This window comes from Muscardinus avellanarius (assembly GCF_963383645.1).
Source record: "Muscardinus avellanarius genome assembly, chromosome: 17".
Classification (NCBI taxonomy): domain Eukaryota; kingdom Metazoa; phylum Chordata; class Mammalia; order Rodentia; family Gliridae; genus Muscardinus; species Muscardinus avellanarius.
The window spans coordinates 55085379-55112164 of NC_137803.1; the positions used below are offsets into that span (position 1 = coordinate 55085379).

Genomic DNA, 26786 nt, shown 5'->3' on the forward strand with positions numbered 1-26786 from the left:
GAGTCTGAGGAACCCGGAAGTGTTTCCTCTGTCCTGAAAAGGAAGTCTTTCAGGCCGCAGTTTAGCTGGGCGCCGTCTTCACCGGGAGGCTCTGGGAACTGCTGGATGTTGAGTGTGGGTGCACTGGCTCCTCGGCTCGCGCGGGTGTGGTCGCCGCCGGGTTTGGCTCGGGTCTCGCGGACCCGTGGTGGGTTGCGTGGGAGAATCCGGGGAGTGGGCGTGAAGCAGGAAGGAGCGGAAGGCGAACTGAGTACTTCACTACCTTAGTACTTTACACTACCTTGCAAAACTGGACACCCCGCTTCCCTGAGTCTGAACCTGCAGACAGGTGTTGCCCACAACGTGGAGAGTGGAGAGAAATCCGTGAGCGCGAGTTTGGATATCTGGGTCCTAGTAACTCCCATTAACTAGAATTGTAAGTTTTGGCTAAGTGGCCTGTCTTGCCTGAGTTCAGTTCCTTCCTCTAAATTTCTAGATCTTACTAGCTATTCCAGGGCCACCTACGAAGTGGGACCAAAAATCACCATCACCAGCAATTAGTATTTACGTGAGCTGTGTATTAGGCCTTGTGGATCGCAGTTCCTGCGGATTTTCTAATTTTTCTAAACTGAGATGCTGTAAAAAGTGATGGCTTTGAGGTTCAGAGAGCCCACGCAATTTAGTGAGATCTTGTTAAAAAAAAAAAAAAAAACATTATTTGAGAAAAATAAAGAAGTTCTGTAAAACCTAGTTACTTGAGTGGAGTTCAAACTGATTACAGATCTGGATCCTTAACCTTGCAGTTTTGTTAGGATTTTGTGCTTCAGATGTTCTGTTAAAGTTGCATTTTATTTAACTAGAGTAATTACTCCTTTGATAGCAGTGGTTAGGGCAACAAACAGTATATCAGAATAGGATTATTTACTGTGGCAAATGTAGTTTGAAAAAACAAGGCTGACCTGCTGACAACTCTTGAAATCCTGTGATCTGCCCTAGATATAGTTATCTCATTAAATAATATGAATTGCCATAGGTAATGCAGTATTCTTTAATTTTACAGGGCACTTTCACCTTTAAGGAATTCAGCAGCTTCCTAACCTGAAGGATGTGGACATAGTGGCTGAAATCAAGGACCAAAGAAATAAGTTGTGTAGGGTACAGGAGGATGGGAGGAGGAGGATCAGATTGGGATTCCAGATAACATCAGGTTAAAACCCTCTGGCCAAGTTGGCTGAATAATTTGAAAGATCAACTCTGCAATTAAAAGATATTAAAACATTGCATTTTTTCTTAGAGCTGCTATAACATAACACGAATGCTAAATTCTCTTCTGTGTACAAGTCCAGTTTTGAAGTATACATAACATTTATGGAAATGCAAGACACTTAAGAATTTGGTCTTCAGAGTTGAGTTTTTTCTGAATTACTAATTCCAATATATATATATATATATATATATATATATTTGGTATGGGAGATTGAACCCAGGGGCATTTTACCTCCAAGCTACACCCCTAGCCCGATTTTTTATTCTTTATTTTGAAACAGGATCTCACTAAGTTGTGGAGGGCCTCAGTAACTAAGGCTGGCTTTGAACCTGCGATCTTCCTGTCTCAGCCTCTCAAGTACTGGGATTACAAGCGTGTGCCACCACACCTGGCCCCAAACATTTTTTAAGGAAGAGAATGTCCATAGTACACCAGTTGTCGCCGGGGTGGTTACTGGATCATCTTTCTTTCATTAACAAGATAAACTATCAGCTTCACCGGCATCATGAACCTTGTTACTGCAAAAATGAGTCGACTTCTGTCCACTTTGATTCTCTTCAAGTGGATTCCACATCTTTTGGAACCTCTGCTACATTTATTGCTACCCTTAGGCCAGAGGATGAAGATGGAAGAAATTGTGACATGCTTACACAAAAATATGTTTTTCGACCTGAACTATTTAATGTCCTCAAACCTTACATAACTCCAGCTGTTCACAATGAATGCCAACAAAGCAATGAAAGAGAAGATCCAGTGGATGATGTTAAAAAAGGAATCTCCGTCTCCACTCTTGGGAAGGTAGAGAGTTTTTTTTTTTTTTTTTTTTTTTTTTGGTGGTACTGGGGTTCCTGGAAGCCCTTCTACCTCCGGGCTACACTCCCAGACCTATTTTATAGTTTTGAAACAGGGTCTCCTATGCCAGCGTGGCTGGCTCTGAGCCTGCGTGATCCTCCTGTCTCCGCCTCCCAAGCGCGGGGATTACAGGTGTGCGCCACCACGCCCGGCTCAGGTAGAAAGTTTTAAGAAATATTTATATTTCTTTAGAAAACATAAGATTTTCATTACAGCCTCTCAAATATTTTGTGATTAATTAGGTATAAAGAAGAATTAATAAAGCATAAGAAGGCTTTAGTATATCCCGAATAATATTTAACTCTCTTAATATTGTATCATTCTAAAAGACCAAATTACATTTTTCAAAGTAAGCAAAGTTGGCTTAGAAGCGAATGTTTTATAAATTAACCAAAATCAGACAAGTCTTTTCTGCTTGCGGCCATTTGTACTATGCCTTTATTCCTGTTTTTCTTTTTTCTTTCTTTCTTTTTTTGGTGGTATTTGTGTTCCTGGAAGTCCTTCTACCTCCGGGCTACACTCCTAGACCTATTTTATATTTCTATTTGGAAACAGGGTCTCTTAAGCCAGTGCGGCTGACTTTGAACTGTGCAGTCCTCGTGTCTCTGCCTCCCAATCCCTGGGATTACAAGCGTGCGCCACCACGCCCGGCTATTTTTTATTTTTGAAACAGTGTCTCACAAGGTTGATGAAGGTCTCACCACTTGTTGAGGTTATTTGCGAACCTGTGATCCTCCTCTCTCAGCCTCTCCAGTACTAGGTTTACAAGCATGTGCCACCATGCCCAGCAGACATTGACATTTATGAAGTATATGTGTATATATATATGCACACTGGTGCAGTCTTTTAAAAGCTTGAGAATGTCTTACAGAATCCCAGTAATTATGCTTTCATGCATTTTGTGTACTTCAAGAATTTAGAGGTGATTAAAAGTCCTTCTCAGATAAATTGTATCAACACTGTCTTGTTAGTGATAGGAATAACATTCATTATTTACACAATTGTTTGAGGCCTTTGTATATGCTTTTGTACAGAGTGAGGAAACAAATTAACCGCAGTCTGTGCCCTTTTGTACCTTGTACTTGAGTAGAAAAGCAAGCAAGCATGTTGAGGACTAGAGTAGGGGAAGTCATAAAGGTAGCTTAGTACATTGTTAGAGGAACCTGAAGCTTTTTCTTGTGCCTATTTTTTCACTTCAGTATAGGCATTGATCATCATTGATCATCTGTATGTCAGGCACAGAAAAGAAAATACATAGTATTGTCTATGATTTCAGGAAAATAAAAATGCAAGTAGTATGTCATTATTTTTTACCAACTTCCATAATTATGTAATTCTTACTAGGTTAGAGTGGGGCCATTACTTTTTAATTTTCAGTCTCAACTTCTCAATATGCAAAAATATAGATGAGTGTATATAGTGAATATTATCTTGACAAAGCTTTTATTTTGTATGCTAAAGCAAGTTATATAATTATTCTATTTTTTTCCCCCTTTTTCTTTGTTAGTACTAGGGATTGAACTCAGGAGTACTCTGCCTCTGAGACACACTACCAGCCCGGTTTTATTTTTTATTTTGAGCCAGTCTCTCACCAAGTTGCTGAGAGTCTTGTTACTGCTGAAGCTGTCCTAGAACAATCCTCCTTCCTCTTGCCTCAGCCCCTGAGCACTGAGATTACAAGTGGGCACCACTCTCCGTAGCTACTTAGTCTGTTCTTAAGTACATTTATTTATTTAGTCACAAAACATTTGTTTACCTGGTAGGAGTTTGGTACCTATGTATTTAGCAATAAAAAGTCCCTGCTCTCTGTTGCACAATATTACACATTACTTTCTCTGAAGTGTTAAATACAGAATGATGTAAGTACACCTGGTTTGTACTTACTCTTAGACCATGAGAGCTATCAGAGTACAGTGGAGAGCCGGGCGTGGTGCGGTGGGCCTGTAACTCGAGTTCCTTGGGAGGCTGAGGCAGAGGAGTTGCTTGAGCTCAGGACTTCAAGGCTGGTCTGGGCAACGTACTGCCTGGTCTTCTAAAGGAAAAAAAAAAAAAAACAAAAGAAAAGGACAGTGGGATTTATTTTGATGATGGCACACGGATAGTTCTCAGCAGTAAAGAAAGTTGGAAATAGCTCATCGTATATCAGTTGATGAGTGACACTGATCACAGTTCATTCACAAAGTTCCCTTCTGTTCCGCTCGTCTGTGTCAACGCTTTGAGGAACAACATCTTATTAATAGCAGATGAAGCTGTGGGTCCTTTTTCTGCCCTTACTGCTTTGTTTTATTTTTGTTGTACTGAGGATTCACCCAGGGACCCTCTACTACTGAGCTACATCTCTATCCTCTTTATTTCTTTGAAACAGGATCTCACTCAGTTGCCTAGGCTGGCCTTGAACTTATGATCCTCCTGTCTCAGCCTCCCCATACTGGGATTATAGGTATGTGCCACCACACCTTGATCCCAGCCCTTTTAATTTTTTATTTTGAGATGGGGTTTCCTTACGTTGCCAGGGCTAAGGCTGGCCTCAAACTTGTGAATTTGTGATCACCCTGCCTTAGCCTCCTGAGTACCTGGGATTATAGGTATGTGCCATTATGCCCAGCCCATTATTTTTAACTTGGGAAAGCTTACCTCCTTAGCCTCACCCTGTGCATTGATTTTGACCTCAATAAAAATTGTTACCTCAGAGGCTGATATATGCAGTATAGAACATGTGATATAGAATAAAGAAATACTGTCAGGCGTGGTGGCGCACACTTGGAATCCCAGTTTTGGGGAGGCTGAGACAGGAGGATCACGGTTCGAGGACAGCCTCAGCTACTTAGTGAGGCCCTTTGCAACTCAGTGAGACCCTGTTTCAAAATATAGAATAAAAAGAGGGCTAGAGGAGTAGCTCTGAGGCACAATGCCCCTGGGTTCCATCCCCAGTACTGCAAAAAAAAAAAAAAAAAAAAAAAAGAAAAATACTAATATACTTCAGAAATATCAGTATTGTGATAGATGACAGTGTAACTTTTCTCCTGTAATTTATCTGCTCTTCAGAAACGTAAAAGATGTGCTGTTTTCAATCAAGGTGAATTGGATGCAATGGAATATCATAAAAAGGTGGGTGCAAAATGTTCACTGATAACACTAGAAGATTAATATGAAGTAAAATAAAATAGACAACATAAAGATGTTCTTAAAAATAATTTGATTAGAGGATGCAGTAGTGAGTTCTTGTTATTTTTATAGTAATGAGTAGTTCAAGCCAGTTCTGACACTTCTAATGGTTTTACTAGCTTAATTATTAAAACTTGTGTAAACTTGTGCTGTACTTGTTAAGGTTAGAGTTTTTTTTTTGGGGGGGGTGGTACTGGAAATTGATCTACTTCCAAGGTCCACCCCCAGCCCTGTTTTTAAATTCTTTATTTTGAAACAGGGTCTCACTAAGTTGTGGAGGGCCTCACTAAGTAGCTGAGGCTAGCCTTGAACGCTGGCTTAAGGTTAGAGATTTTAGAAGTTATAAGAGCCTGTCGTCCACAGGTGAAATAATAGATTGATAATGGCAGCAGAAGCATGCGAGTATATTTCTAGAATTTAAAGATAAAAGAGATCTAGAGCCAGGCGTGGTGGCTCACGCTTGTAATCCTAGCATTCCGGAGGCTGAGACAGGAGGATCGTGGTTCGCAAACAGCCTCAGCTACTTAGTGAGGCCCTCCGCAAATTAGTGAGACCCTGTTTCAAAAATAAAGAATAAAAAAAAAAATAGGGCAGGGGGTGTAGTTCGGAGGTCAAATGCCCCTGGGTTCCATTCCCAGACCCGAAAAAAAAAATAAAATAAAATAAAAAAAGAGATCTAGAGAAGAAATAGGAGGAAATAGAATACACAAGTATTTTATGCTTAACTCTATGGGACACTTGGCCTGGTTTTTTAAAGTTCTTTGTTTATAGCATTTTGATTTAAATATTTAAATGGGGGAATTGGAGTTGAAATTTGGCTTAGAAGGAATCACTTTTTTTTTTCTTGCGGGTCTGGAAATCAGCCCAGGGGCTCAACCTCCGAGCTGCACCCCCTGCCCTATTTTATTTTATTCTTTATTTTGAAACAGGGTCTCACTGAGTTGTGGAGGGCCTCACTAAGTAGCTGAGGCTGTCCGTGAACCGCAGTCCTCTGGTCTCAGCCTCCCAAATGCTGGGATGACAAGTGTGCGCCACCACACCCGGCTAAGGTATCACTATTTCAGTGTTGAATTAATTGCAATGATAGATTTTCCTTTTATTGTGATAGAATATATATAACACAAAATTAACCATTTTAACTACTTTCAGTCAGATAGTCCTGTGGCATTAAATTCCCAAAGTTATGCCATCATTACCACTGTGTGTTTCTAGAAATTTCCTCCATTATGTCAACTGGAAACTCTACTCATTAAACAGTAACTCTCCATTCTCACTTCCCCTACGACTGGTAACCTCAATTCTATTTCCAATCTCTATGCATCTGCCTATTTTTAGGTATTTTCTATTAGTGGAATCATCTAATGTCTATCTTTTTGCATCTGGCCTTTTTAGCTTAACACAGTATCTTCAAGGCTCACCCAGATTACAGTATTTATCAGAATCTTTCCTTTGTATGGCCAAATAATATTTCATTATTCATCCCAAATTGAAAGTCTGTACTCATAAAACAATAATTCCTCATTCTCCCCTATTCCTAGCTTCTGGTAATCTCTATTCTATTTTCTGTCTTTAAGAATTTGCTTATTTTAGGTACCTCACGTAAGTGGAGTCATACAGTGTTGATCCTTTTATGACTGGCTTATACCACTTAGAATATATCCTTTTTGTTGTGGTGGTGTTCTTCTTTGTCATCCTGGAGATTGAACTTAGGGACATTCTAACTCTGAGCTCTACCCCTAGCCCTATTTTATTTCGAAACAGGGCCTCAATTGCTGTAGCTCTTGTTAAGTTGCTAAAGCTGGCCTTGAACCTGTGATCTCTTCTCAGTCTCCCAAGTACTGGGATTATAAGCATGATCCACCACACCTGGTTTCAAGCTGTGTTTTATAAAATCAAAACTCGTTTAAGTTGGGCAGGGTGTTAATGAGCCTGTAATCCCAGTTCTTGGGAGGCCGAGACCAGAGGATCTGAGGTTGTTGACAGCCTCAACAACTTATTGAGGCCCTGTTTCACAACAAAACAAAACAAAGAACTAAAAAGGTCTGGGGATGCAGCTTGGACATAGACTATAGGCTGCCCTAGAGTTCAATCTCCAGTAAAACACAGACAGACAGACACACACACACATACACACTTATTTTAAAATTAGTTCACTAGGAAAATCTAAGATTAAATGTTGTGGTTTAAACTTACATCTCTTCATAGACTAGAAAGATGATCAGAGTCATCCTGATACGTTTTTCAGGACATATTTTTCTATCTATGTTATTTGGTTATCTGTCAGGCAATTTGTGAAGTTTGTTTCATCCTATGACTAGAAAATAGCAATTCAAAGGTATGCGTACTCATGCATTCTTTTCATTGTAATGTAAAATTATTTTACTGTAAAGATGAAGAATATTGAATTTAATTAAAAATTCAGACATTCAAGGCACAGTATGACTATTAATATTTAAAACCTTACTTTAGGGCTGGAGGTATAGTTTAGTGGTAGGGTGCTTTCCTAACATGCGTTGGTTCTGTCCTAGCACTACAGAAAAAGAAAGTTATTTTAATGTCACTGTTTACCTAATGTATATTAAATGGATTTTCTTATAGATCAGAGAGCTGATTTTGGATGGATCTTTACAGTTAATCCAAGAAGGTCTCAAAAGTGGGTTTCTTCATCCACTGTTGGCAAAACAGGACAAGTGTCATGAACCCATGTCTTTACCACTTGATACTTGCAGTTTGTCAGGATTATGTGAAATGGCAAAGCATTTGCCTTCTGTGAATGAAATCCGACTCCAGACCTTGCAGTTGCTGGACGACGACCTCTCTGTTTCAGAGCAAGACTTATTCTCACGGGTTATTGAAAACAGCTCGAGCTTTACAAAAACAATGACTTTAATGGGACAGAAATACCTCCTGCCGCCAAAAAGCCGTTTTCTTCTGTCTGACATTTCTTGTATGCAACCACTTCTGAACTGTAAGTAATTATTATGTTTATTATTAGAAAAAGGTAATTATTCTGTTACCTAAGAAGTTGAAGTGCTAGTCTGAAGTTTGAAGGAGGATCAACATTTTTGATCATAGGGTAAACATTTTTCCCAGTGTAATTTTTCTTTTGAAATTCAGTTTGAAAGTGCTGACTTCTTGCTTCTTTAAAAAAATAAATCAGCCAGGCATGCTGGTGCACACTTGTAATCCCAGCATTCGGGAGGATGAGATGGGAGGATTGCGGTTCGCGGACTGCCTCAGCTACTTAATGAGGCCCTCAATTTAGTGAGACCCTGTTTCAAAAATAAGGAATAAAAAAATAGGGCTGGGGGTGTAGCTTGGAGGTAGAATGCTCCTGGGTTCCATCCCCAGTCCCCCCCCCCCCCACACACACACAAAGAAATTAAATCATTATAATAAGGGGCCAAAAACTAGTTCCCAAGAGAGCCAATATAGTTAGTTCTCAGTACTTAGAATACAGTTGTGTTTAATAAAATGACTTTAAGAGTTTTTTTTTTTTTTGGTGCTAGTGATTGACTCCAGGGGCTTTCTACCTCTGAGGCAAACCCTGGCCCTATTTTTTTTTTTTTTTTTTTGAAACAGGGTCTCTCTTAAGTGGTTCAGGGTCTTGCTAAGTTGTTGAAACTGACCTCAAACCTGTGACCCTCTTGGCTCAGCCTTCTAAGTACTAGGATTACAGGCAAGTGCTACCAGAGCCAATTTAACATTTCTTCATAGCTCTTTGGAAACATTCGTTTTCGAATACGCCTTTTATGTTACATTTCAAGCTAATGTTCAAGTTCAGTGTCTATTTTTTTTGAAACTTTTTCTGCACAGTTATAAATTTTAAATATTGAAGTCCACAGTCACACAGACCTGTATTTGAATTTAGATTTAGAACCTCATCTAACCCTGAGTCATTGGGCTGTTCACTTCAGAAACAGGCTTAGTGTGCTCATCTGTAAAATAGATCTGGTAATACTTCCCAGGGCCACCTAGGGTTTATATTTAATTTATTTATTTATTTATTTGGTGGTACTGGGGTTCCTGGAAGCCCTTCTTCCTCCGGGCTACACTCCCAGACCTATTTTTACATTTTTATTTGGAAACAGGGTCTCCTAAGCCAGCGCACGCGGCTGGCTTCGAACCTGCGCGATCCTCCTGTCTCTGCCTCCCAAGCGCGGGGATTACAAGCGTGCGCCACCACGCCCGGCGTCACCTAGGGTTTAAATGAGATCACCTGAATCAGAGTTTTAGGTCAGTGATATCTATGTTTTTACTAAGTTATAACTTATGATATTATAATAAATGTGTTAGGTACAAGGTGCATTGACTTGAATCTGTTTATTATTATTTGGATATTTTATAGCAAAATTTTAAATAATCAAACCACTATAGCGTAGCTGACTTATGACAAGTTTCTTCTAATTGCTGTCAGACCGTCTTACACATGAGTGGTTATCCATGTAAGCTGTCATGAATTCTTCAGAGCAAATGACAGGGTAACAGAATAATGAGAAAGTCATGCTATGTTTAAACATTTTTTCATTCTTTTGGTCTTTGTTACTCTAGTACTTTAAAATGATCATTTTCTAATTTTAATGTATACTCTTGGTAATTTATGAGATTGTACATTTACAAAAATATACCTATGTCTATAAAAAGGGAAGAAAGGACAGCTCCTTACATTTAAAATTTGAATTAATTAGCTGGGTGTGGTGACACCAGCATGTAATCCCAGTTCTTGGGCCACTGAGAGGGGAGGATTACAGGTTCCAAGGACAATCTCAGCAACAGAGTGAGACTCTGCAGCTTAGTGAGGCATAAAAAAGGGGGGGCTTAGGTATAGCTCAGGAAGAATGCCCCTGGGTTCAATCCCCAGTAACATACATATACGCACATCAAGTTAATTAATGTGGCTAGAATGCTGGAACTAGAATTTTCCATTTGACAAACACCATAACAACAGTAATAATTAGATACCAGGCGATGAATGGAAAGATGAGACCCGCGGGCTGGGGGCTTGTGGCTGTAATCCCAGTACCTGGGAGGCTGAGACGGGATTGCAGGTTCAAGCTGAGACCCTGCTTTACAAACAAACAAAAAATTAAAAGACTAACCCTGGGTTCAGTCTCCTGCACCAAAACAAAAACAACAAGAAGGTGACACACAGGATGGTTTATGGCCTTAGAGTTTCTCCCCACAGATACTTGTTCAGTACAGAAGAAACACTAGAGAAACCTGGTAACAGTGCTTTAATTAAGTGAAGTGGGTTATATCACCAAAATTGAGACATTTTGATGTCCTGCACTACATATTTCTCTGCTAGGTGTAGCAGGGATTAGTGTTGGTAATGCTCTGCCCAAAATAAGTAACTTTAATTATAAGGAATGCAAATCCCAAATGGAGGGACATTCTCTACAGAAATCTAGCCTTTAGAAGTGTCAAGGTTATGAGAGAATAAGAAATACTGAGAACTTTCCCAAATTGGAGGAGATTTAGGAGATTTGGCAACTAAATCCAGCATGTAATCCCAGTTTTGAGCCTGGACCAGAAAGAAGAAAATTAGTAGATAGTTGGGAAGATTTTATTATTCTCAATATACCACACATATGACTGAAATTTCAAGATAAAAAATTAAGAAAAAGTAAAATAGGCCGGGCATGGTGGTGCACGCTTGTAATCCCCGCGCTTGGGAGGCGGAGACAGGAGGATCGCGCAGGTTCGAAGCCAGCCGCGCTGGCTTAAGAGACCCTGTTTCCAAAAATAAAAAATATAAAATAGGTCTGGGAGTGTAGCCCAGAGGTAGAAGGGTGCCATCCCCAGTACCACCAACAAAACAAAACAAAACAAAACAAAACAAAACAAAAAAACCCCAAATTGTTTTGGGGTGTTGGAGATGGAACCCAGGGCTCTATATGTCCTGAGTATGTGCTCTCCCACTGAGCTGTACCCTCAGCTCCTGTGTTTTGTTTTTAAAGGACTCACATACAGAGAGTATTTTCTAAAATTATTTTTGATTTCAGGGGGGAAAACATTTGATGTAATCGTGATAGATCCACCATGGCAGAACAAATCAGTTAAAAGAAGTAACAGGTAAGTGGAAAGGAATTATATACGAGATTTGCTTTTGAAAAGCTGTAGTCCCCTGTGCATTTTACTTAATATACTATAAATATTATGAGATAGGTTATCTGAGCTGTGAAAATGCTGTAAATAGCTTTTACATATTTATTTATTTATTTATTTATTTATTTATTTATTTATTTATTTAATTAATTTTTGGTGGTACTGGGGGTGGAACCCAGGGGCTTTCTACCTCCGGGCTATACTCCCAGACCTTTTTTTTAATATTTTATTTGGAAACAGGGTCTCACTAAGTTGCTGAGAGCCTCACTAAGTACTGAGGCTGGCTTTGAACCCGTGCGATCCTCCTGTCTCAGCCTCCCAAGTGCGGGGATTACAAGTGTGTGCTACCACACCTGGCTTACATTTTTATTTTTTATTTTTTATTTTTTATTTTTATTTTTATTTTTTTTGGTGGTACTGGGGTTCCTGGAAGCCCTTCTACCTCCGGGATACACTCCCACGGGCTACACTCCCAGACCTATTTTTTAACATTTTTATGTGGAAACAGAGTCTCTTAAACCAGCGAGGCTGGCTGCGAACCAGCGCAATCCTCCTGTCTCCGCCTCCCAAGCGCGGGGATTACAAGCATGCGCCACCACGCCCGGCTACATTTTTATTTTTTAAAGTAGGTAGTTCTCTTGAACTGGATTTCTATATATGTACAAGAATATGAATAGTATTTTTCAAATTAATTACTAAGATTACTGCCCAACTAGTTCTGAGCTATCTCTGTAATTCCAAAGGACAACATTTTTGCCTTCTTTGATATAAAATTCTAAAATTTAGAAGTATGTGCTAAAATATTTCCAGTTTTCCTTAACAACCTTCAATGAAATAATTTTTTTTTTTTTTTTTTTTTTTTTTTTTTTTTTTTGGTGGCACTGGGGTGGAACCCAGAGGCTTTCTACTCCAGGCTATGCTCCCAGACCTATTTTATATTTTATTTGGAAACAGAGTCTCACTAAGTTGCCGAGAGCCTCACTAAGTAGCTGAGGCTGGCTTCGAACCTGTGTGATCCTTCTGTCTCAGCCTCCCAAGCGCGGGGATTACAAGCCTGCGCCACCACGCCCAGCTCAATGAAATAATTTTTAATTGGTTCTATATTTGTTAATATTTTTCATTTATGATGCATTTTTAGTTTCAGTTACTCTTCTGTGATCAGTTACTTACTAAGATGACTTTGGCTTTTAATACTCTTTTTAGAACCCAGGACATTCAACCTCCGAGCTCCACCCACTGCCCTATTTTTTATTCTTTTTATTTTGAAACAGGGTCTCCCTGAGTCACAGAGGGCCTCACTACGTAGCTGAGGCTGTCCACAAACCACGATCCTCCGGTCTCAGCCTCCCGAATGCTGGGATTACAAGTGTGCGCACCATGCCCGGCTTCCCTTTAGTTCTTTGAATGTCTTCGGTTGCATTTATTCTCATTCTTTAGTTTTCTTGACTAAACATTTCCCAGTTTAATTTAAATTTCATCTGAAATTTCTTCCTCTCAGAGTTATCATCTGTTTCTTTATGCTTTTTGTTTATGAACTATTCCAACAAAATATTTTTAAGTTGCAAGAATCAAATAATTCAATTCTATGTTCTGTGTGTAGATATCTATATGTAAGTTTTTTCTTGAACTACTTAAGAATGAGTTAAAGAGAAAGTTGTTACTCTTATTTTGTTGCATATTTCCTAAAAGTAGAGCTGTCTTATATATATGTATCATAATGTATCATCAACATAGATAATTGACATTGATAAGTGGTACAGTATTCTCATTGGTCCATTGCTATTGTCTATCAATGTTTTTATGGCTATCATATTTTCTGTATGAAGGTTGGTTTCATAACTTGGCTACTGTGAGTTGTAAGCACAGCGCTTTTCATTTGATGTAGTCTAGTTTATCTACTTTTTTTTTTTTCTTTTTTTTGTTTGTGGTACTGGGGGTGGAACCCAGAGGCTTTCTACCTCTGGGATATACTCCCAGCCCTATTTTTTATGTTTTATTTGGAAACAGGGTCTCACTAAGTTGCCGAAAGCCTCACTAAGTAGCTGAGGCTGGCTTCACACCCGCGTGATCCTCCTGTCTCAGCCTCTCATGCATGGGGTCTGCTTTTCCTTTTGATGCTTATGCTTTTTTTTTTTTTTGTGGTACTGGGGTTCCTGGAAACCCTTCTACCTCTGGGCTACACTCCCAGACCTATTTTACATTTTTATTTGGAAACAGGGTCTCTTAAGCCAGCGAGGCTGGCTTCGAACCTGTGCGATCCTCCTGTCTCCGCCTCCCAAGCGCGGGGATTACAAGCGTGCACCACCACACCTGGCCTTATGCTTTTGATGTAGTAAGAAACCTTTGCCTAAACCATGGTCATAAATATCTAAACCTGAGTTTTCTTTGAAGAGTAGATGCTATTAGTATATTTTCTTTTGTAATACCTAAAGACAATACATATTACAGCTCAGTGATTCTTATGAGACTAGAGCTAGAATAGGGAATATGAATATTCTCCCCTCAACCAACCTAATTAAATCAGTTAAGAAATCTGCAATTATCGAAATGATGTCGCTTCAAGTTTTTGACCTGACCTTTTTTTTTTTTTTCAATACTGGGCATGGGCATGGAACACAGGGGCATTCTACCTCCGAGCTATACCCCCAGCCCTATATTTTGAAACAGGGTCTCACTGAGTTGCAGAGGGTCTCACTAAGTAGCTAAGGCTGGCTGCAAACTGTGAGCCTCCTGTCTCAGCCTCCCAAATGCTGGGATTACAAGTGTGTGTCACTACACCCGGCTACTGTGACCTGACATTCTTTATACTGTTAGTCTTTTTTTTGTGTGTGTGTATGTGTGGTGCTGGGGATTGAGCCCAAGGACATTCTACTTCTGAGCTATACCCCCATCCTTATTTCATACTTCATTTGGAACAGGATCTTGCTAAGTTGTTGAGACTGTCGATCCTCCTGTCTCAGCCTCCCAGGTATTGGGATTCTGCGTGTGCACTGCCGTGCTTGGCTGCAAGGTTAATCTTTTGAAATCATCCTTTTCATTGATTATTGGACATGCTAGGCTTCTGGAGGGGCACTTACTGGTCTAGATAAACATGGGCGCTTGAAATTTGAATTCTTTGACTCCTTGTTTATTTTTGATCATTCCTGACATCACACAGTTGCCTTGAATTAAAGCCAGATCCCAGTGTTTGTTGCGTTTGGCCGTTGGGGAGCCATTGGCTTTTTCCAAAGCAAATGTAGAGGTAGAAACCTCATCGGAAACTGACTATGGAATAAGACAAAAGAGAGAAAGTGGAAAGACTCAGTGAAAATCAGTCCTCAGGGTACTTACAGACAGGAGATTGAAGTGGGTGGAGCCATTCTGTGTTTAGGTGACGGATAGTTGAGATGTGTGCACTGTAGGAAGGCTGCTCTGAAATGGTCCAGGGTACTGTCTTGGTGAGGCAGAAGGATCTCAGAGCTTTGTTCCTCACTGACTGGCGAGTAAAGGTGAATTGGGATCAGTATGGAGCTTTATAGGCCAGCGTTGCTGGGTTGTTCTCCTCTCAAAGAGAAGGGGATTCAATGCAAAGGTGACTGAGATGGAGGGAGAAGCAGCAGGGGAGGACGGAGGAGGACACTGGCCTCTCCCTCCCTGTGTGAGATAGAAATACCCATTTAACTGGGTATTGGACATCAGATAGTGTTCTAACAAGACAAACTGGACTCATACTGTTAATGGTCAGGAAATACAAGACTACAGGGTTTTTTTTTTTACATTTAATTTAATTTAATCATTTTTGCAGTACTGGGGATTGAACCCAGGGGCATCCTGCCTCCGAGCCACACCCGCCCACCCCGTTTTTGAAACAGGGTCTCCCTGAGTTGTGAAAGGCCTCGCTAAGTAGCCCAGGCTGGCTGTGAATCTGTGCTCTTCTTGTCTGAGCTCCCTAAGTACTGAGATTTACAAACATGAACCATCATGCCTGGCTTAAAGTACTGGGATTTACAAGCATGCACCACCATGCCTGGCTTGCTTTAATATTTATTTATTTATTTATTTATTTATTTATTTATTTTTGGTACTGGGATTGAACCAGGAACATTCTACCTCTGAGCTATACCTACAGCCCCACCCCCTTTTTTAAATTTTGAAACAGGGTCTTGCTAGGTTGATGAGAGTCTCACTGCTTGCTGAGGCTGTCCTGGAACTGGTGATCTTCATGTCTCAGCCTCCCAAGTACTGGGATTACAAGTGTGTGCCCCCACGCCCTGCGCCCCCTAGCCTGTTTTTACTTACTCATTTTTCATTGTGAAGCATGGTCTCACTAAGGATGATAGATTAGGGGTTGAAAATGTAGTGGGAAGGAGATGCAATTGGCTGAGATGTTGGGGCCAGAGTTTTAGGTAGCATTCGAGGATTATAAGACTGTGAGAAGCCTTATTGAAGTAAGCTGGCTCTAGCCCCATCAAGCTCACAATGTTTATGTGGTGCCAGGTAATGTCTGTGAGGTTTGACTTGGGTCATTGAGGCATGCGTTTCCAGACAGTGTGATGGGACTTCTGTGTAACACGCGAATGATGGGACCCAAACAGTATTTGCTTTATTCTGAATAGGAGAAAAGCATGACAAATGAGCAAATTACTGAAATGTAATGCATTTAAAATGACAGGAAAAAAAATAGACCCATAAATCTGAACTAGTAAAAAGGAAAAATGAAATTGTTCTGACTGTTGGGTAATCCTGCGTGTCCACCAGGTGTCACTGTGACCCTACAATCAGCAGCAGTAGGCACCTTGTATTTAGGGGCAGAGATATATGTCTTCCCTGCTTATTTTTCTTTTTTTGGCAGTGAATCTTGGTAATATTTCTTTCTGTTCGTTTTTAGGTACAGTTATTTATCACCATTGCAAATAAAGCAGATGCCTGTCCCTAAACTGGCTGCCCCGGGCTGTCTAGTCGTGACTTGGGTGACCAACAGACAGAAGCACCTGCGTTTTGTTAAGGAAGAGCTTTACCCTTCCTGGTCTGTGGAGGTACTTGCTGAATGGCACTGGGTAAAAGTAAGCTCAGAAGTTAGTTTATTTGTTAATATTGTGTGGCATATAGGTTCCATAAATATAATATCGTCCATGCGTAGCCTGGCACTGTTCTCTTTCATAGGGTCCAAAGAAAACTTCTGCTTTACAGCCAAGCACTAAGGCATTTATCATTTCTTTTTCTGTTTTTTTTTTCTTCTTTTTAATATTTGGCCTGGGGAAATCAGTCAGGAAATAGAAGGATAAAATTTTACAAAGCCCAGATATCTTCAGTTTAAAAAACAGCACAACACATGAGAAATTTGGAAGTCTGTCCATCTCCAAACATAGAAAGATTCACTCCTCCTCTCCTTCCCCATTACAGGCCCACAGTTGAGTCACCTCCTGTTCCCTTGCTCTCTCACGGCTCTGGGGATGAGGACAGAAGGTAGCAAACCAGCCATTGGAGAGAGAGTGGGAAGATCTGGACCCAGGAACCTTCTATGCTCTCAGCTTAAACCTAAGTCCTTAGTGCCTTACATGTGCTCAGCATATTTTTGAAAGAAATGGTTTCAACTCTAGGATTGGTTGAACAATCTGTAATATCTCTAGATGGCATAAGAACATAGACCCTCCCCCACATCCCCCACCAAAAAATGCAGAAAAGTAAAATCTTCATTTAGGGTTCATTCACTTTTTTTTTTTTTTCAGTATTAGAGATGGGACCCAGGGCCGGGCGTGGTGGCGCACGCTTGTAATCCCTGTGCTTGGGAGGCAGAGACAGGAGGATCGTGCAGGTTCGAAGCCAGCCGCGCACGCTGGTTTAGGAGACCCTGTTTCCAAATAAAAATGTAAAAATAGGTCTGGGACTGTAGCCCGGAGGTAGAAGGGCTTCCAGGAACCCCAGTACCACCAAAAAAAAAAAAAAAAAAAAAAAAAAAAAAGAAAAGAAAAGAAAAGAAAAAAAAAGAGATGGGACCCAGGAACCTTCTACCTCGGGGCTACACTCCCAGACCTATTTTATATTTTATTTGGAAACAGGGTCTCACTAAGTTGAGAGCCTCAGTAAGCTGTTGACGCTGGCTTCGAACCTGCGATCCTCCTGTCTCAGCCTCCCAAGTACTGGTATTACAAGCGTGCGCCACCATGTCCAGCTCATTCACCAGTCTTTTAAAGATAAACTGAGTGTTCGGATGGATTCCATAAAAAGTCCTCCTGACTTTGAAAGACTAAGCCAAACTATAAGCAACCCAGTGCTCAATATTAACACAGCTGGTGTATTTACCCCAGACACAGGCAAGTTGTATTCTTATGTGCTTCTGAATACGTTGTGCTCTACTGGAATACTTTCTAAAAGTTATGCCCATTATTTATTTGTACCTATTTTATGGGAATGGGCAAACAGTATTTACAATTGTATCTGTGGTGTCATGACATTGTTTGGTCTTGGTCTTGGTTGGTTTGGTATAGGACCATGACAGGAATGTCACACCCCCTTCCATCTTGCCTATTTTGATAGCGTTTTTTTTTTTTTTTTTTTTTTTATAGTGCTGGAGATCAAGCTCAGGGCCTTGCATGTGCTAAGCAAATGATCTACTATTGAGATACGTGTGTGTGTGTGTGTGTGTGTGTGTGTGTGTGTGTGTTTGAACCCCAATGCATTCTACCTCTGAGCTATACTCTGAGCCCTATTTTATTCTTTATTTGGAAACAGGACCTTACTAAGTTGCTGAAGCTGGCTTCGAACCTGCTATATCTCCTGTCTCAGCCTCCTAAGTACTGGGCTTATGAGCATAAGCCACCAAGCCTGGCTGGTCTGGTAGTATTTAATGACTTCTATTTTCTATAATTAAAGGGACAAGCTTTATATTCTATTTAGTCATATTTCCAGTAAATAATAAATGCCATTTGAATGAATTAATGAAGATATGGTTTCCAGGAATAAATTTTAATGTAAAGTAGAGATTGTTTATGTGCAAGATATAAAAAAAAGTTATATTTAAAATATCTATTATCTGCGGGACGTGGTGGCGCACGCTTGTAATCCCCACGCTTGGGAGGCGGAAACAGGAGGATCGCGCAAGTTCGAAGCCAGCCTTGCTGGCTTAAGAGACCCTGTTTCTAAATAAAAATAATAATAATAAAAAATAGGTCTGGGAGTGTAGCCCGGAGGTAGAAGGGCTTCCAGAAACCCCAGTACACACACAAAAAAATCTATTATTTAAATGAATTTTAACCTCCCCTCCCCTCCCCTCCCCTCTCCTCCCTCCCTCCTTTCTTTTATTCTTTCGTTCTTTCGTTCTAGGGATTGAACCCAGGGGGATTCTATCTCCAAGCTACACTCGCAAACTTCTTGTTTTTGATTTTGAAACAGGATTTCACTACACTCGCAACCTTCTTGTTTTTGATTTTGAAACAGGATTTCACTAAGTTGCTGACATTGGCTCAAACCCACGATCCTCTTGTCTTAGCCTCTCAATATTGGGATTACAGGAATATGCAACTATAACTGGCTACAAATGAATTTTAAAGTCTTTTATAGCTAGCTACACTGTCCTTTATGGCAGCCATTAGCACATGTAGCTCTTCAGTGCTTGAAGCAGTCACCCCCACATGGAGGTGCACTGTTAGATGTAAAATAGGCATCAGTCTTTAAAGACCTACTGTGAAAGACTGTAACATATTTCAGTAACTTTCTGAATTCATTACATTGAAATTTTATTTTGGATATGTTAATTTATAAATAAATTAAATTTCACACCTGGCGTGGCGGTGCATGCTTGTAATCCCCATGCTTGGGAGGCTGAGACAGGAGGATCGCACAGGTTTGAAGCCAGCCTCAGCTACTTAGTGAGGCTCTCAGCAATTTAGTGAGACCCTGTTTTCAAATAAAATATAAAGTAGATCTGGGAGTATAGCCCAGAGGTAGAAAACCTCTGGGTTCCACTCCCAGTACCACCAAAAATAAAATAAAATAAATAAATAAAATAAAATAAAATAAAATAAATAAATAAAAATTAATTTCACTGCATTCTTTTTTAATGTTACTAGTAGAAAACTTAAAATTATTTATGTGGTTTATATTTTTATTGAACAACTCTAGCTTTCACTTTGAGTAATTTCTTTTGTATTTGCTTTTTTTGTGTGTGTGGTATTGGGGTTCTTGGAAACCCTTCTACCTCTGGGCTACACTCCCAGACCTATTTTATAATTTTTTTTTTTTTTTAATTTGGAAACAGGGTCTCTTAAGCCAGTGCGGCTGGCTTCGAACCTGCGCGATCCTCCTGTCTCCGCGTCCCAAGTGCGGGGATTATAAGCGTGCGCCACCACGCCCGTCTTGTATTTGCTTTTTTGAGTGGTAACTGTAATGATGAAGAAAAAAATAACCCTTTGTTGTTGGTGCCTTCCTATCAGATTACCAGGTCAGGAGAGTTTGTGTTCCCATTAGATTCTCCACACAAAAAACCTTATGAAGGTATTATACTGGGGAGAGTTCGAGAAGAAACCACTTTATCATTAAGGTAACAAAGATGAATTTTCAAACTTATAGGCATGTGTTTTTAAACTTTTAAAATGTATTAATTCAGTAATCATTGACTTTTCTTAATTTTTATATTTTTGAAAATCTGGCCCAGAACAAACAGTATGAATTGTATGGTACATGAAATGTTATTATACCTTTTGTTTTATGCAGTAGCTTTTGTTATTGTGGAAAATGAAATTCTAGGAATATATCAAATTTTAAATTGTTTTTCTTCATTGATTCTCTCCTTGAACTTGTTTTAAAATCAGATACTACTTGGAAGGGGGAAAGTTAATGCAACTGTGACTTATAGTGAAGAAGTTCCTTTTAAAGTGTAGTTGACAGTCGTGTGTTCTGGTCAGGAATGCAGATGTCAAGGTGTCCCCCGTTCCAGATCACAAGCTGCTCGTCAGCGTGCCCTGTGTTCTTCACTCGCACAAGCCACCTCTTGCTGGTACGTCTTCATAAGGTAGACATGGCCGTAGAAAAAGTGGAAAAGGATCAAGTGTAGTGTGTGAATGGCCTATATTCGGAAATTAAATCAGATATGTGTTGCTTTAATATTCTAAACTTCTGTAGCAGAACCCAGTAGTAGAGACATTGCTTCAGTTTTTCCTGTTGCACTATTTCCAGGCTCCTCTCTCGCTGGCCTTGACAGAACGAAGGCTTGAGAGGGCTGCTGGGCGTGGAGGTCAGCCAGGGGCTTGCTTTTACCATCAGCTTTTAGTACAGGTTTGCTGGTTTCAGAACTGACAGATCCCTTGCTTGTACAAGACCAGAAATTCAGAAGTAGTCAGAGGAATTCCCTTGATATTTGGTAGACATTCATTTTTATGTTTGGTTTTTGTGGTCTTGAGAATTGAACCCAAGGGAGTTTTACCTCTGAGCTACACCCACGCCCTTTTAATTTGTTTTATTTTGAAATAGTCTGGTGCTGGACATGGTGGCACATGGTTGTGGCCCCAGTACTTGGGAGGCTGAGGCAGGAGGATCGCAGGTTTGCAGCCAGACTCAGCTACTTAGGCCCTTTGCAAGTTAGTGAGGCCCTGTTTCAAAATAAAGCATAAAATAAGGGTGGAAAATAAAGAATAAAAACTAGGGCTTGGGATGTAGCTCAAAGGTAGAATGCCCTTGGGTTCCACATCCCCACTACCGAAAAAAAAAAAAAAAAAAGAAGAAGAAGAGTGTGAGGATGCAGTTTACAGGTAGAATGTCCATGGATTTGATCTCCAGTGCCACACACATGCACACACACACACGCACAGACACACACACAAGCACAGACACACACACACTCCAAAGCAAAAATGGTATTGTTAAGTGACTGCTCACTGTCCTTGAACGTGAAATCCTCCTGTCTCAGTTTCCCAAGTACTTACTTATAGGTTTTTAAAGAGGAAATGCTGATTTTCTGAAGAATTGGAAATGGCAGTTCCTGCAGCCCGCAGATCTCACTAGATAGTGAAAAAGTGTTGCTTTGGAGATTGGCTGACATGGATTTGATTCCTGGCTCTGCTCTTGGGTCGAGTTACTTGAATCCTTTCCTACTTCATATTCTTCATTTAAAGAGCTAGTAATGATATTTAATATCTCAGAGCTGTAAGGATTGGTTATGATATATTTTAAATACTGTAGCACCCGGTAGATGTTTTCAATAAATGCTAAATATGTCAGGTGAAAGTTTAATAACCTAGGCATGTAAGTCCTTGAGAGATTCTGAATTTGATATTCAAAGTATACTTTTCAGAGAATTTGTTCAGGAATATACTTTATTATTTGATGATTCTTACTTAAAAACAAAACCAAGCTGGGTGTGGTGGTACATGCTTGTAATTCCAGTTCTTGGAGGGCTGAGACAGGAAGATCGAGTAGGTTCGAAGCCAGCTTCAGCTACTTAGTGAGGCCCTTTGCAACTTAGTGAGACCCTGTTTCAAATAAAGGATAAAAAGTGGGGCTTTGAGGTAGAATGCCCCTGGGTTCTATCCCCAGTACTGGAGAAAAAAAAAAAAAATCTGTAATCTGCCACTCAGGAAAACTATAGACAAGTTATCCCATCTTGCAAAAATAAGATGATAGTTGGTTTTTTTTTTTTTTTTTTTTGTGGTACTGGGGATGGAACCCTTCTACCTCCGGGCTACACTCCCACACCTATTTTATATATTTTTTGGAAACAGGGTCTCTTAAGCCAGCAAGGCTGGCTTTGAACCTGCGCGATCCTCCTGTCTCTGCCTCCCAAGCGTGGGGATTACAAGCGTGCGCCAAGCACAGGGGATAGTTTTTGGGCTAGGAAACATAAGAAGTTGAACACAAAGACTCAGGATAATTATTTTGGTAGCTCCCAGAATTTCTGTTATTTAAAATTACTTAGAGGAGTCTTTATAGTATTCCTTAATTTGAGAACTATTTAGATGTCTCTGTGATGACTTATTCTTTGATTTAGAGGGATTCTCAGTGAATTATCACCTTCAAACTGGATTGCATACATTCTTTAGTGTATTTTTACTTAAGTGAAAGTGAGAATATACTATTCTTTGAGGAAAAAATTTCTGTTTGACATCAATCATACACGATGGAGGAAATTGAATCCGTATTACTCTTGTTTGGACTTTTCTTATCATTGGGGAATACCAAAGCTTAATTTGATCGTTCTAGGGCATATATTTTATTTTAAACCAGATGAGTGTGGTGCTGCATATCTATAATGCCAGTATTGGAAGGCTGAGACACGAGGATTGCGACTCAGCAATACTTGAGGAACCAGTGAGACCCGTTTCAAAAGGAAAAGAGAAAAAAAATTGGGCTGGAGGTGTAGCTTGGAGGTCGAAGGTCTCTAGGTTCAATCCCCAGTACCACACACAAACACACACACATACAAAAGATCTAAAATCTAAGATCTCCAAATGTTTCATTATCAGAAATATTTTACAAACTATCAGATTCTTTAAAATAGAATTAAAATTATATTTAAAAATTATTAGGGGAAAAGATTTTTAAAGTAGTGAGTAAAAGTGTCTTGCCCTAGTCATTATAACCTTCTGCCTACAAAATGCAGTTCTTCTCTCCTCCCACTAGAGAGCAGTACAAACACACCTCTAGGATTAAAAACATTTGAAAATGAGTATTGGGGAAAAATCTGAATGATTCAATGTATATTGGTTAGGGAGTGATACTGAAGAATTGTTTATAATACTTTGTTTCTGAGCGCATGTTATTATATATAGTTTATGTATTTTAGGTATAGAGTAGTACAAATTAAACCATCAGAAATCAATTTTTAAAGTTCTCTACATATTTTAATTTCTCTACAATTTTTAAAGTTCTCTACATATTTTACTCTAGGGATTTGCATAATACATGTTGTATATATAATGCTTAAGATTTTTACTTGTTAATTTTCTTAAGGTGTTTTAGGCATATTCCTAAAGTGAAATGTTCTTTCTTTTGTTTCTTAAAAGCACCAAGGTTTTTAAAAAAGTTTATTTTTTTTTGCTTATAATCTAACATTTTAATGTATATTCTTAAGTGTAGAGATTTAAGGTTGGAAATTCTGATAGTATTTTATTTTATTTTATTTTTTTGGTGGTGCTGGGGTTCCTGGAAGTCCTTCTACCACCGGGCTATACTCCCAGACCTATTTTATATTTTTATTTAGAAACAGGGTCTCTTAAGCCAGCACAGCTGGCTTCGATCCTCCTGTCTCTGCCTCCCAAGCGCGGGGATTACAGGCGTGCGCCACCACGCCCGGCAATTATGAAAGTATTTGAATCAAAATTTTGATCTTCATATTTTCTATTAGAGGAATTTCCACTCCTTTTTCTGTTACTTAACTGACAGCTTCTATCTGAAGAGTTAAATATAGCTGATGAGATTATATCCCACTGGTATTTGGGCCATTTTCCCTACTTTTCTGCCATGTGCTTTCAGAGCAAAGGGGGTGTACTTACTAATGGATTGATTGATTGCTGTCCATTGGTTAGAAGAGGTTTAGCATTCACAAATGTTATGTAATTGTCTTTAAGTATATAGGTTTTGCTAGTTAAACTTATTTTTGCATTCATTTTAAAATGCAACTTTACTTGCATTGGATATATTTTAAAATTGATACTTAAAATGAGTAAGAATAATACATTTTCATTAGCTTTTATTTCTTTTGCCTTGTGGTTGAAATAAATAATGTGGTTAACATTATAAAAACACTATTTGATGTGATTTTCAGAGTATAGTAATAAAGGAGTTTAGACTATATGTATTTTCCACCTGGTCATCTTTTTATATTACATTATGAACTCATAAAACATTGATATTTTGTCTTCTTTGTTAAGTCCCTCCCTTAACCCTAATTGTAATGGGTGCTCGGAACAGTAAACATTTTTGGTTGGCTGACTCTAGTTTCAAGTTCCAAAATAGAGATGCTAACATCTTTTACCAGAAAACTGAGCAACCTAAAAAAACAAAAAAACAAGTAAACAAATGGTTTCACTGTACTTTAGACCATACTCAAAGTGAATCAAGTCTAGTAAGGCACTGACTTTATGGGAGGAAATGGAAACGTGATTTAGGATTATTATTCTCTATGAGTAGGAAAATCTCTTTCAAGTTTAATAACATTTAGTAACTAAATGAAAACAGTTCTTAGGAAACAAAAGTAGTGTTTTCATGTCAGCATCTTCTAGAAGCCATCAAAGACCAAATTTGAGTTCATCTGAATCATAGACAATGACAACCTTCAGTTTCTCTTTGATTTTTCATAAGTAGGACCAGTATTTTCAGACAAATAAGCAAATATTTTGCTTCAAGAGCAATTGAAGAACATTATGAAACCTAAAATATTTGATATACTCTTATAAATGTTGCCTATATCAATTATTCCTAAGAAAGCCTTATCATTCCTGGAGGGCATTCAATATGTTTCATCTAAGGTCAACCTTAGATAGCAATCATGAACTATTTTTACTTGTTCTGGTGCTTTTCTATTCTGAATTATTATTTTTATACCTAACTCCTGTTCCGTGGTTAGAATAGCTACCCCGCAACATGATCGCAGTAAATTGGTTTAACTATTTGTTATCCAACTGAGTGCTTAAAAAAAAGCCTCAGGGTTTTCCCCGCCATACTGGGGATGGAACCCAGGGGCATCTACCTCTCAGCTCTACCCCCCCCCCGCCCCCCCCCCCCCCCCCCGTTCCTACTTTTTATTCCTTTTTTTTTTTTTTTTTTGTGGGTTTGGGGATGGAACCCAGTGGCATTCGACCTCCAAGCTACACCCCCCTGCCCTATTTTTTATTCTTTATTTTGAAACCGGGTCTCACTGAGTCGCGGAGGGCCTCACTAAGTAGCTGAGGCTGTCCACAAACCGCGATCCTCCGGTCTCAGCCTCCCAAATGCTGGGATTACAAGCGTGTGCCACCACACCCGGCTTTATTCTTTATTTTTGAAAAGAGGGTTTTACTAGGTTGCAGAGGGCCTCCCTAAGTTGCTGAGGCTGGCCTTGAACCTGCAATCCTCCTTCTTAGCCTCCTCAAATACTGGGATCACAAGTGTGCACCACCATGCCCCGCTGTTTGTTTCATGTAGAATCATGGCTGTTTAGCCAACATATATGAGGTATCTTTAATGTAGTAGTTATTAATATATTAAATAAGGAATGATTGTGGAAGTAATATGGTAAAATTTTATGTAAAGAAAGATCCAACATTCGAACATGAGGGGGTATTTTTAGTACTACCAAATTGCAGATAGCGGAGCTGTAGTTACTTATCAGTGATTGTTCTTGATATTTCTGTCTACATCCAAGTCTTCATTTACTGTTTTTTCACTAAAGTACGTGCAAAAAGAGACATATTTTATCTTCACTTTTAAAGTGCATTGTGTTTGTAAAGTTCTTTTAATGCATGGATTACATTTATTAAAAAACAAAGTAAGTTAGTTCTCAGGAGATATGTCAGCAGTATTGAAAAACCAAGAAGTCATCTATGTGGGTGTTAAAATCCTCATTTCTGATCTATAAATGAAAATCAATAAATGAGGACTACTGAAATGTAAGTATATATTGTTTCTAATCTCGAGGGTGTGATTTCAAATGACTTCTCACTATAAATAGTAAAGCCTGTGATAAAATCTTTGACTTTAATTTGATGTCGTTTCTTAAAAAAAAAAAGAAATATTCCTCCCTCTTCTATCTTATCTACCAAAAGGAAATTGACTTCTTTTTTAATAGTAATTTTTGTGCTTTTTCTCTTTTGGACAGAGGTTCTTAAAGACTACATCAAGCCAGATGGAGAATGTTTGGAATTGTTTGCTCGGAATCTGCAGCCAGGTTGGACTAGCTGGGGCAACGAAGTTCTCAAGTTCCAACACGTGGACTATTTCATTGTTTTGGAGCCTGGGAGCCGATCGTGATCTTAGTGGTGCTTCCCTCACCCTCCTCCCTTCGGCCTAACGAACTTTCCTTTTATTCTCACCCAGCCTGGTTAGAGATGCAAATAAGGTTTGGGTTTTTAGTAAAGTGACCAGAAGTGACTGTCTTTTATTTAATTTTGAGTTGGATTTTACTTCAGCTGAACTAATATCCCGCATTATTTTAGACTGCCTACAATTAAAGAGATAATCAATACGAGGCCGTTAATACGAAGGCTGCGCTATTGAGCGAATCCAGTAAGAACGTGCTGCAGACCACAGGTCACAATCCTGCTCATGGATGTGATTTGTCCATACCGTGTTGGAGAAATACTTGGAATCCTTATTCTAAAAAAATCAGAAATTTCACACCAGGGTTCTGATTTCTGCTGCTCCTAGTCGTCGGAAGTGCTGGGTACACAAGGCCTGCGTTCTGTCCTGGACTCAGCTCACAGGGAAGGGGCATGTGCCCTCCAGCTGACCCTAGAGCCACCTCTTC

At 39.4% G+C, this 26786-nt stretch overlaps 1 protein-coding gene across 1 annotated transcript; it reads left to right on the plus strand.

Annotated features, from left to right (window-relative positions):
• Positions 1-1663: 1663 nt before the first annotated feature.
• On the plus strand, positions 1664-26148 carry METTL4 (methyltransferase 4, N6-adenosine; the record flags this gene model as incomplete). Its single annotated transcript, XM_080714780.1, has 7 exons — positions 1664-2044; positions 5144-5206; positions 7862-8231; positions 11269-11338; positions 16239-16413; positions 19783-19889; positions 26139-26148. The coding sequence occupies 7 exons, from the start codon at positions 1664-1666 to the stop codon at positions 26146-26148; spliced, it is 1176 nt and encodes a 391-aa protein (XP_080570906.1).
• Between the last annotated feature and the right edge of the window lie 638 nt (positions 26149-26786).